The sequence below is a fragment of the Trichomonas vaginalis genome, chromosome IV (assembly GCF_026262505.1).
Source record: "Trichomonas vaginalis G3 chromosome IV, whole genome shotgun sequence".
Classification (NCBI taxonomy): Eukaryota; Parabasalia; order Trichomonadida; family Trichomonadidae; genus Trichomonas; species Trichomonas vaginalis.
The window spans coordinates 34,103,387-34,118,446 of NC_067206.1; the positions used below are offsets into that span (position 1 = coordinate 34,103,387).

Sequence of the window (15,060 nt, forward strand, 5' to 3'; positions counted from 1 at the left end):
ATTAATTCGGTAATTACGTCATAAAGACTATATTCTGTTTTCGGTTTTGTAAATAATGAGTCAAAATTTCTTTTCATCATTACATCGCTGACATTAATGATATCACCAATTCCTTTTTCATTTATTCTCTTCATTAATTCTGCAATAATGACGAATATATAATCTGTTAATTTATTCTCTTCATCGAGGGTTATAGAATGTTTTGAAATTGAATCATTAACTCCTCTAAATAAATCAATAACTTCAGGATACACGTTTTTAATGTCTCGAATAACCCGACCAGTATCCTGTTGTTCATGTTCTTCGTTCCCGTCGTTACGTGGTTTTATATCTCTAACCATCATCAACGCAGCCATAACCGGAGGGTTTGTTGCTATCTGTTCGAAAATCCGTCCGTTATGTACGGTATATCTAAATAATTTCTTTGTGTTTGTTAAAACATTTGAAACAAGTCTTTTAAAACCATCTACAAAATTTCCTGTTTCACCTAATGTTCTTGCAGCATTTACAAGCTCACCCATTCCCGCTTTTGACCCCAAAAACGTCCATATTGCATTTATTTCACTCTGTATAGTTGTCCATTCAGCGAAACTAACACCCGCATTCGCTAAGCTGAAAATGAAATTCAGTGGATCGAACTTAATTCCACCTTCTTTTTCAATTTCAACGAACTCACTAACATGAGATTTTAAATATTCTTTCGTTAAAATTGTTTTCCCCGATGTTATGTCATTAACGAAACTATCACCGTCAAAAGTTAACGAATTCAATTTCGTCGTTGATGCTTTTATTTCATACACCGCTTTATCGATAGTTTTTGGCTCACCTTCTTTAGAAGCATATGAAACATTAATGAATGAATTATATGTATTCGTGAATGAATTAAAATCAATGATTTTCATTAATGACGCCTTTAATGATTCATTTACTGTCGAATCCCTTAAAGTAATTAATGAACTGTCATTTATGAAAGGTACACTGCAAACCGTCGAGTTTGGATCAAATGCTATAGTTGGTGCAGGAATATTAATGATATAAGTCATTAAATCATTAAGTGACGTAAATAAGTTGTCGTTTTTGATTTAATTTCTTTAGCATCTGTTATATATGGTAATTTTATTTCTGTAGTTTCTGAATTAAAGATATTCGCTAAAATGTTTTGTAAACTGTTTTGAACAGCTGTGTAAACCGTTGAATCCGGAACTCTTACGATTTCACCATCCTTAATAAAAGGCATTGTACATGGCGTAGTGCTTGGGTCAAATCTTTCGGGATTATAATTCAACATATATTCTAACGCTTCATGAACAGACTTATATACTGTTGTGTCGTTCTTCATGACAACTTCACCATTTACAATGAATGGCATAGTGCATGGAGTTAAAATGGGGTCAAACTTTTCATAGTCCTTCCATGTTATGTATTTCTCGGTATTTCCATCAGAAATAGCAATATATTTGTCAGTAAGTGTGAGAGAGTATTGACCAAAATATAAACGTTTAGCTCTGTCAGCTTCATACGCATATGCAGCTATACTCATATTTTAATGAGAATAAAATGTTGTTCTATTTGCAAAGTACAGACCCAAACGAATACGGGACAGTAAAACTACAAACAAACTTAGGTCTACAGAATGAGCCACTTGCATTCAGAATGGTTGACTTCAATACTATCGCTTCATTCGTTATAACAGATGAAACAGATTTCATGGAGCTTGAAATAGATGGAAAGAAGCACGAAATAAGATTTCACAATAATGTAGAATATAAGATGGAAACATTAGCTGGAGTGTTAAATGCTCTCATAAATACTACAATAAACAAGGATAACGGAGAAAACTTAATGAATGTTAAACTTATTGCAGGAGTTTTGAAGTTCAGTTATGCGAAGGAGTTTAAGATACCAAGAATGAGTCATAGAGTACAACTTCTTTTGGGAGCATACCATATGACATTTCCTTTGAAAAGTGTTGACAAAACGATTGAGATGAAATCTGTTCCATACGTATGTTATGGCAATTGTTTGTACATTGAGTCAAAAATAGCTAATGTCACAGGTATTTCAGGAGTTAATAGTAAAGGTTCAGTAGAATATAAATCCTTCTGTTATGAAGTAAATTCAATGTTCATTCCAAACGTTCCTGTCATAGCAACTCATTTAGGTAAATGGGTTCGCATTAGTCCTCATAATTTGAAAGACATGCAATTCAGACTTGTTGACTTTCAAGGAGAGCCTGTAGAACTGAAGGCACCAGTGCGAATGACTGTTGAAGTTGACTTTTTAGAAAATATTAAATGCAACAGCTTACAAGAGAACTCAGAGCTAAAAATATAAAGTATGAATGTTATGTATTAGGTCATGAACTTTGGTTGTTGCTGTTTGATGAAACAAATGAGTTAGTTATGTCAGTCAAGAGAACAGAAAAATATTGTGTTAGTGAAAACTGCACCAAGTCAATAAGATTAGGTTTGCATTATGAAGATGAGTTCGATACTGTTGAAGAAGTTTTGGATAGATATTACAAATTGCTTTAATTTACTAAAACATATTTCAAACAAAGCTTATAGTAAGTAGATAGTTTTGTATACTCGTTCGAATATTTATACTTAAACTCAACTCCTGGAGTACCTGGTGTTTCAATGATGCGGATGTTACCTATTTTCATGAATATTGGAGTTTGACCACAGCATTCGATTTCAGGGTCGAGATAGTCAATGACACATTGCTTTCCTGTTATTCGTGATATAACATTTTCAAGGTCCTCCTTTGTTAGAATTATTTGGTTCTTACTTATAAGATTTGTCAAAAGCTTCTTATCGTCTTTGAGTAAAATTGTTTGGTATAACTGAAGAAGGTAATGGTCTACGTTATCTGAAGGATTTGTTTGAACATTTGTGTAAGGGTTGTCGTTGGCTTCTCTTGAAAGAACTTGGTCCAGTGGTGGATACTCTAACTTAACATCTGATGTAGCGTTAGCGTTTGAAGTTGTGTTTAAATTCACCGACTTAAGATCTGGTTCTTTTTCTTTCAAACACTCCGAACTATAGTTCTTTATGACAATATTGTTTGTCGTTCGTGAGTCAACATTTGATGTTGGTTCAATTGGAACATTAACGGCACCAGCTAAGATGGATTTGCTTCTCATTTCATATAGAATAAAAACCTTTTATATGTATGAAATGAACAATATACTCGACAAGGGTTTGAATGTAAAGCTAACGAATGAAAATATTGTTGAATTCACTGAGACAGGAGCTGTGTATAAAGATGTAGAACTACTGAACAAAAGGCTAAGGGAAGAAGCAGGAACATGAACAAAGGGTGGAAGCCTATAAAAATTTATGTCAATGATGGCTCAGGAGGTTCAAACATAAAGTATGCAGAAAGTTATAGAGTTTATGCTCTCAAAGGTGAAAAGCCTTCATTTAAGAACAGCTATTCTAACGCATATCCTCAAAAGCTAACGGATGGGGAAGTGGATGATATGAATGACAGCAAAAATATTAACAGAAATGGCGACAGAGATGCATGGAATTTGTTTACCATCAGTCAATTGAAGGTTAAACTTTAAAACAATGTTGGTCGTTCCCATGGAATATTTTTGACTTTAATGGTATTAGTCATGATATGAATCTCAAGGTATGAACGAGGAGAGATGAGAGACTTATATGCTTCCCAAATTTCTTCAAAAGGTAATGTTATACCTGACTGTTTCCAAATGAGTTCAATATCATAGCGTGAGAAACCTTGAAAGATAACGAAGTCAGTTATGAGACGTTTTATGTTTAAAGCAAGGAAACGCCATGTTTGCATAAGTATTGCTACAGTTAAATGGTAATGTCTGACTTTAGTTATGATGTTAGCTAATGGTGAGTCAGGCTTTGACACTAAACCTTTTCCGGCGAAGTCGTCACAAACGAGCAGAGTGTTTGAAGGATACTTTTTGAAGGGGTATTTTGAAAGTTTTGATAGAATGTAGTTTGTCAGTCGTTTCATATCGTAAACTCCTGAGTACTGACGTAAGTGGTGTTTGTCAATAATTCTTTCCATCTCTTCTGAAGTCTTTTGCATTCCTGACTGTATGAACTCTACAATAGCATAATATTTTCTCTTACGTCGAATGTAACGTTGAAGAAATTCAATGAGTTCGCTATCTGGAACTTTAACGACAGATGCTTGAACTTTACTCATGAATGTTTTCGCTGTTGAATCCATAGAGTCTGAATTGCTGATATAATGATTTGGTCATAGTAAGAGTCGTTTCCTAAACGCTCTGTTATGAGTATATGACGAATGAGGTTAAATGTCTTACCTGAACCCATCTTTCCACAATAGAAATACACACCATTTGAACAGAATTCATAATCTTTGCTGAAAGGAAGAATAAGAGAAGAGTTAAGTTTGTCTGTAGTTTCATTCATGTCTTCATCTACGTCATGTATTAAATGCTTCATTTTATCTCCATTAAAAATGCAAGTCAGAAATATTCAGAACATAGCACCGAGTCTAACTGACAAGAGTATAAAGATATACTATGAACACGTTATGATGAAACCAACCAAAATTCAAGAAAGTCAGTATACTTATGAATATCCAAGACACTGGGTAGAGTATGTAGGAGGTGAGAAAGCTATTGAAATAAGACAAGTTAGAAGTATTCCAGCAGGAAGGACAATATTATTGAAGAACTTTAATGTTTTGAGATATAATGATGAAACAAAGAAGCAAGATAGTTTCCCTGTTGCTGTGTATGTGAACTTAGATACAGGAGATGACATGAAAGTTTTTAACACAAAGCTTCAAATGGTATTGAAAGAACAACTTATAGCAGAAGGACACCCATTACCTTCAGAAGTTACCATAGCATATAATTTTGAAACAAATGCAATAGATTTTAAAATCGCCTCTGCAAAGAAGTCAGGTTTTACATTTAATGAAGCAGATGTATATTCGAATGAAAACTTCAAAGCTATTGCATGGTTAGATAATGACGATTGCTTTAAGAAAATATTTAAATTCAGTGACTCAAAGATGTCAATAGATGACCTTCGTGGAATGTTACCATCGACGTTTACAGTTGAAGGCTCAGCAGGATTGCTTACAAGATTGTCAATTGGTGGCGTTTGGTCTCGTGAGAACATTGTTATAAAATCCAGTATAAGTGAATTTGCTGAAGAATCTATATTATGTCTTTCAAACTACATGTATTCGCCACCGAAGCATTATAGTATAACAAACTTTGTCAGTAAGTTTAACATAAGACTTGTCGAACCTTCTTCAATGAAAGATGTTGTGCTACCTAAAGATGGAAAGGATGGACTCATTATTGAGATGATTTTAATTGCATATTAAATGAGCTTGTTCTTAAAGGTCGTTCATGATGAAATAACTGTTGTAGAAGATGTTAGCAATTGTTCAGACATTTTGAAGCGAATAGATGAGATAAGAAAGAAGTTAGATAGACCGCAAAGCGGTGAGGGTGAAGCCCGTGAGAATGTTTATGTTTCATTGACTTTCTCCAGTAACGAGAACTTTTATGAGATAATATTGAAGAGAGATGATTTTAATATGGGTAAATGGTAGCTTGGGCAGCTTTAGGCGCAATGGGAACAAAAGCATTAGCATTTGGAGCAAAAGCACTTGGAGCTTATGACGCAGTAAATAAAATGAGTGGAGGAAGGGTTTCAAAGACATTAGATGCAAATAAAGGAAAGATTGGAGGCTGGGTTGCAAAGAAGTTAAGATTAAATAAAATAGGGCTCATAAATAAAGCATCCAATTTGGTTGCGACTGAGTCAGAAAATGCTTTAGGAAAGGACGATGAGTTTGCAAAACACGCAAAAGACTTTAATGACCAGATGAAAGGTGAAACAATGCATTTAAATAGAGTCGATGGAACTAAAGAAAATGTTTCTTCTCCACCAGCGGTTTATCCATACGGACCTTATGGAATGTATGGAAACCCTTATGAACGACCATTTGACCCATTGACTGGTGGAAGTAATTGGTATCATTATGGACGAAGAAGAAAGACAGTCAAGTTGGAGACAGACGTGAAGAAAGCAACTAAAAAGAAACCAAGGAAGAGAGTTGGAGAAAGCAATGAATTCAACAGGGTAGAAATGAGGTTAGAAATCGGGTTAGAAATCGGGTTAGATCTCACCACTTCACCTAAATTTATTTTTGTGCTATGTTTTCATACGTGTGAGGGTGGTGATATCATTTATTTTTTATTTTATTTTTTAAAATTATTTTTATTTTATTTGGATGTAATGACAGAACAAAAGCAACTCATACAAATCAAAACATATAACAAACATACATTTAAACATTTATTCTTCCTTCCTGAGCATAACATGTTCTTTCAAATACATCCGAGACCAGTTGACTTTTCATTGACTGTTTATAAAGATAGAAATAGTTATATCATTAAACCATACGATGACGAAGGTAAGTTATGTAAATTGTACGTTAAGAAGTTAGAGAAAGTTTATGGCTTCAAGTATGACTACAATAGGGTTAACACTGATGATGAAGATATTGAGGAAAATTTATGAGAACATTAGTGAAGTTGTTAGTGAGAACGATAGTGAGGTGAAATTGTTGGCGGCTTTGTAAATATTTAAGGTTAAGTTAGTTTTTGCGTTCATGTTGTAAAATATACGTTAACGGTTTTGTAAAGTGTCAAATTCACAAGTATTGGGTAAGGTGGAACGCAGTGCCACCATACCCAAGACTTGTATACTAACTAGAGAAGTAGGGAAGCTCGGCATTCGCCGAGCAAATTAAAAATTAACATATGGATTAAATTTTAAGAGGAATTCAATTTTAATTACGGGTTGTTCAAATATTGATTAATATAAATTTATTAATAAGAATAAACAATTTTTGTTTTTGAATTTATTCAATTTATAGCTTTACATATAGCTTCAAAATTGTACAACTATGATTATTTCAACAAAAAATATCTTACTTTTTCACTTCACTTTCACTCTCACTTTTTCCGTAATTCAAATTTCAACATTATGTATTTTAATTCTTTATAGTATTTGTAACATAATTAATCAAATAATAATTGGAAGTTCTGAACTCACTTTTTCCGTAATTCAAAATCAAAAATATGAATAATATATCTATTTATTATATACTAATGCTATTTTCAACTAGAAGTGAGGTATGGTAATCTTACGGATTCCCATAATTCAATTTTACGGGAAAAGTGCAGTAAACTACTCAATTTACGGGAAAAGTGTCGTAAACTATTGATGTGGCGGTAAAATCACGGTAATTCACGGAAAGCTATATGCGAAAATTTGAAATTATACAAAATCGAGCGAAACACTTTTAAATAGGTTGTTCTCGTATTTAAAATACTATTCCCAGATTTATTGTCGTCAGAATATTTCCAAATTTTTGCCGATTTACAAAAAATGATTTACAAAGCATATTTTTTAATCTAAAAAATTCCTAAAAAAAGGAACCAGTGTGCGGAAACCTCGGTAAATTACCGCGGTTCCCGTTGGGACTGCCATAACTTAAACAATTCAATTAATCGAAAATTTCATTTTTTTGTCTTCAACTAAATCAAATTTTGAATGTGTTTCACATTTGAACATTATTCTTCAATAAAATCTTGCAGTTTGGGCTGAATATTGTTTTGGTAATATTATCAAGAGAAAAAATTCGAAAGTCAAAAAAAAAAAAAATAAATGGAAAATTTTAAGATTAAAACAAATCCATGTAGTACAATAATTTAAAATGAAGCATCTTTGCTATCTTTGGCGGTATCTGAAGCTGATTCGGAGTATTCTGGATTTTCTTGAGCCTTTTGAAGCTTTCTGAATTTATGGATATTGCAAAACATGCACAATGGAATTAATAAAAGACAAAGTAACGGGATTATGAGCAAAATTATTGCCATAAATCCTGCTGGATTTTTAATAATGAACTGTCCAGCTTTGCCTGCGATGTCTTGGGCAGTTTACATTTTAACTGGAAAATTATCATATATAAATTTATAAACTTTATCACCACCTGATAACATCAAATCAGAGGCTTGGGCATTTAAATCATTCATCTTGTCAATATATTCAGTGAGATTATAGCCCTTGGCTTGCTGAATGTAATCCCTTGCCATATCAATATATCCTTGGATATCAAACATCTTGAAATCTAGAAAATAAATTAGTCAATTTTTTTTCAGGTTTTTCAAGTGGAAAAAAAAGTTGATATAATCATCGAAACCATTTAACGCTTCTTCCCTTTCGTAGGTATATATTTGAAAAAGTTTATATCTTTGAATTGAAAATTGTTTGAATTCAAGAAAAATAATTATCTCTATTAGTCATTTCAAATAATCAACTTTCTGGGGAGTCGTATGAAAATTAACGTACCTCATTTTGAAATTTCTAATATTTGAAAATAAATTGTCTAAAAACTCCATATTTCAAAATGAAAATAGTTATTAAAATATCATTTACAATTCAAACAATATTGATTGAAAAACCTCTTCATGAAAATTGACATTGTTCCAAAAATTAAACTATTACTGAGTATTCAATATCTTATTATTGATTTTTTTTTGAGTCGAGGGATCTCAATGTTTTTTTATTGATGCATCATCCTTTTCTCTATTTTTGAGTAAATTAATAAAATAAAGTTAATTTTTTAAAAAATGACTCTTTTATTAATGAGAAAACTTAATTTGTATCATTATTTTATAATAAACACATGAATCATCAGAAATTTAGTTTGTAATAGTATACCTCTATTCTAATGCCATGAATATCATGAACAATTTTTTTTATTTTTCCAAATCATTTTCATGTTCTTTTTTCCTTCTAAAATACTTTGACTTGCAATTTATAAGAATTCTGTAAGAATTATAGCCATCTCATTATACTTATAAGTTTTCTTCCAAAAAAACGTATTTTTTTTACTGATGACTTTGATACGATCTGAGCTAGGAATTACGATTATTCCTGGCAAATTGTATATGCATTGTCTTCAGGAAAAGCCAAAAGATAATATTTGTGATCATTATTTCAACTATGATGAAATTCCAGCCTTAGTATTCGAAGCAATGTCTAGAGAAAACGGTCCTCCATCACTTCATCAAATTACAGAATTTATTAAAGTTATTAAAGATAAATTAACTAAAATTAACAAACAAATTCACATATGTGTCTCATTAGCAGCCGAATCACGTGTTAATTGCATGTTTCTTATATGTGCTATGATACTTCTCGAACGTGATTTCATAAATAGCTTTTTAGGCCAGCAAAACAATCAACAATACGTCGCAAAATGGGGAAAACCAAAACCAAGAAAAATGCCAGACTATGACGATCCTATTTCTATATTTAAAGATGTATATCCACCAATAGAAGAGTTTGAAGATGCTACAGCTTCTCCATTTACCATTTCTTTGTCAGATGCACTTAATGGCTTCATCAAGGGTGCAAAACTTGGATGGTACTCCCAAACAAGTTTTGATTCTGAAGTCTATAACTTCTATTTACAACCAGAAAATGGCTTTATGACCTGGATTGTTCCAAATCGTTTGCTGGTTTTATCTGCACCAGGCGTCGCAGACTCTCCTCTTTTATTTGATATGCTCCCTCTGTTCAGAAAATGGCACATTTACACAGTTGTTTCATTTACTACAGAATTACGAGGTGCTGAGGATTTAACACGCATTGGAATAGAACATCTTACATTGGATACTCCACAGGACTCACTTCCATCCATTTCTGACGTAATTAAATTTTGTGATTTATGCGACCAAGGTCATCCAGTTGCCATTTGCTCATTAAATGGACTTGGAAGAGGCCCCATGTTTGGCGCTGCATGGCTTATAAGAAGATTCGGCTTCCATCCAAAAGAAGCAATTGGATGGATCAGATGCGTCAGACAAGGATCAATATATGGTGTCCAACAAGATTTCTTGATGAGAATAGATCGATCTTTCAATCCAGATTCTGTCCAAACTGCACCAGCAAAATCTGGTCCAACTTTATCTCTTAAATCAAGAAAAAATCAGACAACAAGCATCACAAGTAAACCACAATCAAGACTTGGAACAGCTGGTAAAACAATTTCTACAATGAACTCTCCTTCCAAAAGAAAACCTGTAATTGTAATGTAAATAAATATTTTGTTTGTATTTTTTATCTAACAAATACTAACCTAGAGATTTTTAGAAGAATATTCATAAAGAATAAAATTTAGATTTTAGTATATACTTTAAGTCATACAAGATCATATCCTGTTAAATAATTATATCTAAGCTTTTTATATGAAAGGGTGTCCCAATGTGAGGTGATGCAATTTCGAGTATTGTCCATAACCTCATTTGTATTAAAGATATTAATGATATTGAAATATATATTAGTAGGGCATATACCAATGTTTTTATTTCTATGATATTAAAGTCTTAAATACTTCCTGTATACATAAAACTGCTTCGCAATTTTCAAACTTGCGGACCTATCTAGTCCCTGGTTTTTCCATGGTAGGGATTATACACCAGGAATAATATCTAGGTACAAGATACTAGATATTTTACAGAAAACACTTGACACTTGCTACAAAGTGTCGAGATGCAATTAGTGGGTAAACTCAAAACTAAGACCGATCGCACTACCATCTCACTAAATTCTGCTAATTACATTTGGAAAACAAATCTAATGGTAACAATTTCCAACCGAAATGTCTACATTCAAAATTTAATTAGATTTGAATCTAGCCCTCCATTGTTGTTTTTAATCAAGTGAGACACATTAAATACAAAATTTCAATAGTTATACTAAAAGTTTTATGGAATAAATTTTATTTTCAACTCTCAAATTTTGAGATAAAAGCACTTTTTCCATTCCAGATTTTAAAAATTTACACTTTTCCGACGTTTTGCCAGGGGCGCGAAGCGACCCAAAAATGTCGGAAAAGTGTAATTCTCGGGTATATGATTATTTTTGCTTTTAATGCCGAACAGCATTTGAATCAAAAATAATCATATGTCCGAGAAATTTCACTTTTCGGCACCCTTAAGTAGAGATAGTTATAAATTTAGCAAATTGACATCAGAATGTTTACTATAAGTAATTCAGAGAATTTTTATTCATTTATATGTAGAAAATAATGTTATCTTATGTAATTAGTGGTTTATCAAGAAATGGAAGCCAAATATTGTTTCATTCATTGCAGTATTCGAAATTTACGTTGGTATTAAACCAAAGAATATATGATCTATGTATCCTCAGCCTAGATACCATCATTCATATTGTTAGATGGATTTCCCAAAGTAATTTAACTTTGTCCCAACAAAGAAGAGAATGTTCATACTAATGCATCTGAATTTCATGAATCAATAAAGAAATATCTAGTTTATTTGATGGTGAAATAGACTAAATATTGCGAGTTATAAGTGCATCCTTAAACTATTTAGTTGAAAAGATATAAGAATTCAAAATATCTTTAAAAATTGAAATATTAATTATTATTTTTTTTTAGATCAAGGAATATATTGACTGCTGATAATGCATTGAATAAGGAAATCTTGCAGATAACAAAGCCATTATTAACATCAATGTGGATCTTATGTTTCACAGGAATGATTCCTGCTGTTATTGTTATTTTATCTTCATTTGAAACATAATCATCTGAAAAATCAATTTCGGGAGCACAATCTAAGCTAAAGATTGTTTCATTCATTGTTGTATTCGAAACTTTCGTTGGTGTAAAACCAAAGAATTTCGGATTCATAAATGTATCAAGTGCTGTAACATTATGAATATATAGACCTATATTCACAGAGAATCGAAGTGTTGAACTTAAATAATAAAGATCAATTTTGTTTTGAAGAGATTCATCAAATGGAAATTCATCAAAACCAACAGATTGATTTAACACAATGTGTTGAATGCTTGTGCAGTTAGTGAATGTGTCGTTTTTGATTGTTGATGTTTCTTTGAAGATAATCAAACTAAGATTTGTACAGTTTGAGAATGAGAAGGGATTTGTTGTGACTTTTTGACAAATTATGACAGTACAAAGACTCAAACAGTCACTGAATGCATAACTATCAACAATTTTACAATTTCGAGGAATGATGATTTTGATCAAATTAATACAATGATAGAATGCAAGTGAACTTATCGATGATACATGATGGAGATCAATCGATGTAATATTAGTGCAGTTTACGAATGTCTGATATTGAACAGATATCAAATTCTTTGGGACTGAGAATATCTTGAGATTGATACAATGTGAAAATGCATTGCTTCCGATTTTTGTTATTGAATCAGGGAATGTAATAGAATTGATTCCACTCTGTGAGAATGCAAATTCTCCAATCTCTTTGCAACCATAATTTATGTAAACATGTTCTAAGCTGCTACAGTTGAAAAATGCATATTTACCAATGTAATCAACATGTGGAATTTGGATTGATTTCAGATATTGACAACATGAGAACAAACCAGGATTAACAAACGATATTCCTGATGGAAGTGTGAAATTTTCAATACTTGTGTATGCAAATGTACTTGTTCCAAATTCTAAATTCCTGTTTAAGTTTTGTGTTGAGAATGGTTTAAAAACAGCTCTTGAAAATGCATAATTTCCGATTTTTGTTATTGTGTTTGGAATTTCAAGATCGAAAATGTAGGCAGACGTGAAACAATAATCACTTATTGTATCCATATTTGGAGGGAATTTTATATTAATCCATGCATATTGAAATGCATTTTTACCAATTTTTACTTTTTCTCCTTCTGAATATGTATGACAAAAAGTAACATTTATTGCATATCCCTGATAATCAAACTTCGAATCTAAATAAGCTTTCTCATCATTAAATACATTATAATAACCCCCTCCAATTCTATAAAATGCATAATCTCCAATTGTTAAATTGCTACTGAAAAATGTTATTCTTTTAATATGGATGTTCCAATAAAATGCCTTTTCTTCAATTATTCTCAAGCTATCATGAAAAATAAATGACAGGACGTTATCACCCTCAATATTATAGTATTTATCAAAGTGTTCAAACATAAATGCATATTTACAAATTTTTTGAAGATTTTTCGGAAATGTAATACTCCCTAATTTTGAATCATAAAAAACAGATTCGTTGATAATTAATAATGTATCAGGAAGGACCATTGATGTTATACCAGAATTAGCAAAACAATATTTTCCTAACTTTTTACATCCGTTTTCGAAATGAAAAGAGTTTATCAATGTATGTTGAAATGCACATTTGTCAATATATTCAACTGAACTTGGAATTGTAACTTGGTCAAAATACCATTCTTGGAAAGCGTTTCCATATATATGAGTCACACAATTTGGAATATTTAAATTGAAGGACTCATAACATCCTCCATAAGCAAAAGACGAAATGTTTGTCAAATATTTTGGCAAATTGAAAAAACGAAAACCACAACCATAAAAAGCACTATTTCCAATATACTTAATCGAATCAGAGAATTCAAGAATATTACATTTGTAAAATGCATAATCTCCAATATATTCTACATATTGAAGACTAATATATACTTCATCCATATAAAATGCATAATTCCCAATCTTTTTGCATTTATCAGAAAGAATTACTTTTATGATATAGGTTTTCGATAATCATGATATCTATTATAAAGAGCCCATGAAAACGTACCAGCTTTGATTTCTGTAAGTTGGGAAAGATTAAATGTATAATCAGTTGTATTGATTTTCTCGCATTGTTTGAATGCAGAAATTCCAATGGATTTGATTTCGTTTGAGAGAGATATTAAACGGAGATTTGAACACGTGTCGAATGCTCTGTCTCCAATACTTTCAATGATTGGTAAATCTGAAATAGAAACAAGGTTGTAGCAGTTGAAGAAACAATAGTCACCAATGTGAGTGATACTTGGTCCAAATGCCACTGATTGAAGAGAATTACATTGATTGAAAAGATAAGAACCGAGAACTGTGATTGAATCTGGAATTGTTATATTTGTTAATTTCGAACATGTTGAGAAAACACCGTTACCAAGATTTCGTAAGTTATTCGGAAGATTTTGATTGACTAGTGTCAGATTTGTGCATCCTGAGAATGCACTCTTTCCAATAGTAGAAAGAGATGATGGTAGACGAAGATTTTTCAGAGAAGTACAAAATCTGAATGATTCGTTTCCAATCGTAACGAGTGTTTGTGGGAGAGTGACTTCTTCGAGAGAAGTACAGAAGTAGAATAATTTGTCTTCAATCGTACTCACACCATCTGGTATGGTTATCTTATTGAGTAGGGAACAATCTGAGAAAGCTCTGGTTCCGATCTTCGTGAGTGTATTCGGAAGTTTGACATCTTTGATGTTTGTACAGTTGAAAAATCCGTAATCGCCGATCGTACTGCACTCTTTGATATCAATGCTTCGAAGATCTGCTCTGTTTGCAAATTGACTTTCTGAAACGTCTCCTGTGATTGTATAAATACCATGGTCAGCATCATTTACAACAATAATCACCATGTTCTATACTAAATCACCTTTTTGAAATCTATTTTGCATCAACATTTATTGATTTCGGATGAGAATTTTAAATTTTTTAAATTCTGAATATTTGAAAGATTATCGGTATTTTGAATATTAAATTCACCATTTTTAATGCTGATCTATATTGGCCAAAACATTATAAGATAAAAAATTTTTCAATGCACATTCTCAAAATTTGATTTCATTTTCAATAATAAATGGTTGATAATTTTACAACAAGTTACATTTCAACAATTAAAAAATTATGAGAAATCATAGTTTGGGCACCTAATCAAAGAGAATAAAAATCAAACATAACAATTGAGCAATTTTTTTTCCCCTCATAAAGCGGGGCGTCATTTTTTTTGGGCGAAATATGGGCCAAACATGATATGATTGGAATTGAAAACATCAATCATAATTCGATTCAGTTTTTAATAATTAGAACAATTTGTAATATCACCATTTTCGAAATAAATTTTCGACACATAAACAAAAATTGCTTTGTTAACACGAATTCATTAAAAGTCACTTT

At 31.7% G+C, this 15,060-nt stretch overlaps 6 protein-coding genes and 2 pseudogenes across 8 annotated transcripts, besides 3 other annotated features; 3 read left to right on the forward strand and 5 right to left on the reverse strand.

Moving 5' to 3' along the window:
• Positions 1 to 6,349: part of a mobile genetic element that runs on past the window's edge.
• TVAGG3_0218690 lies at positions 259 to 1,540 on the reverse strand (annotated as a pseudogene). Its single transcript has one exon. A coding segment is annotated over exon 1 (1,282 nt).
• TVAGG3_0218700 (uncharacterized protein) lies at positions 1,558 to 2,334 on the forward strand (the record flags this gene model as incomplete). Its single annotated transcript, XM_051226892.1, has 1 exon — positions 1,558 to 2,334. The coding sequence occupies one exon, from the start codon at positions 1,558 to 1,560 to the stop codon at positions 2,332 to 2,334; it is 777 nt and encodes a 258-aa protein (XP_051111878.1).
• On the reverse strand, positions 2,531 to 3,145 carry TVAGG3_0218710 (uncharacterized protein; the record flags this gene model as incomplete). Its single annotated transcript, XM_051226893.1, has 1 exon — positions 2,531 to 3,145. One exon carries the CDS (start codon positions 3,143 to 3,145, stop codon positions 2,531 to 2,533), a length of 615 nt encoding a protein of 204 aa, XP_051111879.1.
• TVAGG3_0218720 lies at positions 3,568 to 4,421 on the reverse strand (annotated as a pseudogene). The gene has a single exon. A coding segment is annotated over exon 1 (854 nt).
• Positions 4,471 to 5,352, forward strand: TVAGG3_0218730 (uncharacterized protein; the record flags this gene model as incomplete). Its single annotated transcript, XM_001326131.1, has 1 exon — positions 4,471 to 5,352. The coding sequence occupies one exon, from the start codon at positions 4,471 to 4,473 to the stop codon at positions 5,350 to 5,352; it is 882 nt and encodes a 293-aa protein (XP_001326166.1).
• Positions 6,079 to 6,349: a terminal%2Cinverted (terminal inverted repeat of Maverick-1C transposon ID:TVAGG3_0218570).
• A 406-nt stretch (positions 6,350 to 6,755) lies between these two features.
• Positions 6,756 to 6,812: a mobile genetic element.
• A 2,129-nt stretch (positions 6,813 to 8,941) lies between these two features.
• On the forward strand, positions 8,942 to 10,193 carry TVAGG3_0218750 (protein tyrosine/serine/threonine phosphatase protein; the record flags this gene model as incomplete). The annotated part of the gene is made up of 1 exon (XM_001326133.1): positions 8,942 to 10,147. One exon carries the CDS (start codon positions 8,942 to 8,944, stop codon positions 10,145 to 10,147), a length of 1,206 nt encoding a protein of 401 aa, XP_001326168.1.
• A 1,297-nt stretch (positions 10,194 to 11,490) lies between these two features.
• TVAGG3_0218760 (leucine-rich repeats (6 copies)-containing protein) lies at positions 11,491 to 13,193 on the reverse strand (the record flags this gene model as incomplete). The annotated part of the gene is made up of 1 exon (XM_001326134.1): positions 11,491 to 12,705. The coding sequence occupies one exon, from the start codon at positions 12,703 to 12,705 to the stop codon at positions 11,491 to 11,493; it is 1,215 nt and encodes a 404-aa protein (XP_001326169.1).
• Positions 13,194 to 13,625: 432 nt separating this feature from the next.
• TVAGG3_0218770 (surface antigen family) lies at positions 13,626 to 14,522 on the reverse strand (the record flags this gene model as incomplete). The annotated part of the gene is made up of 1 exon (XM_001326135.1): positions 13,626 to 14,522. The coding sequence occupies one exon, from the start codon at positions 14,520 to 14,522 to the stop codon at positions 13,626 to 13,628; it is 897 nt and encodes a 298-aa protein (XP_001326170.1).
• Between the last annotated feature and the right edge of the window lie 538 nt (positions 14,523 to 15,060).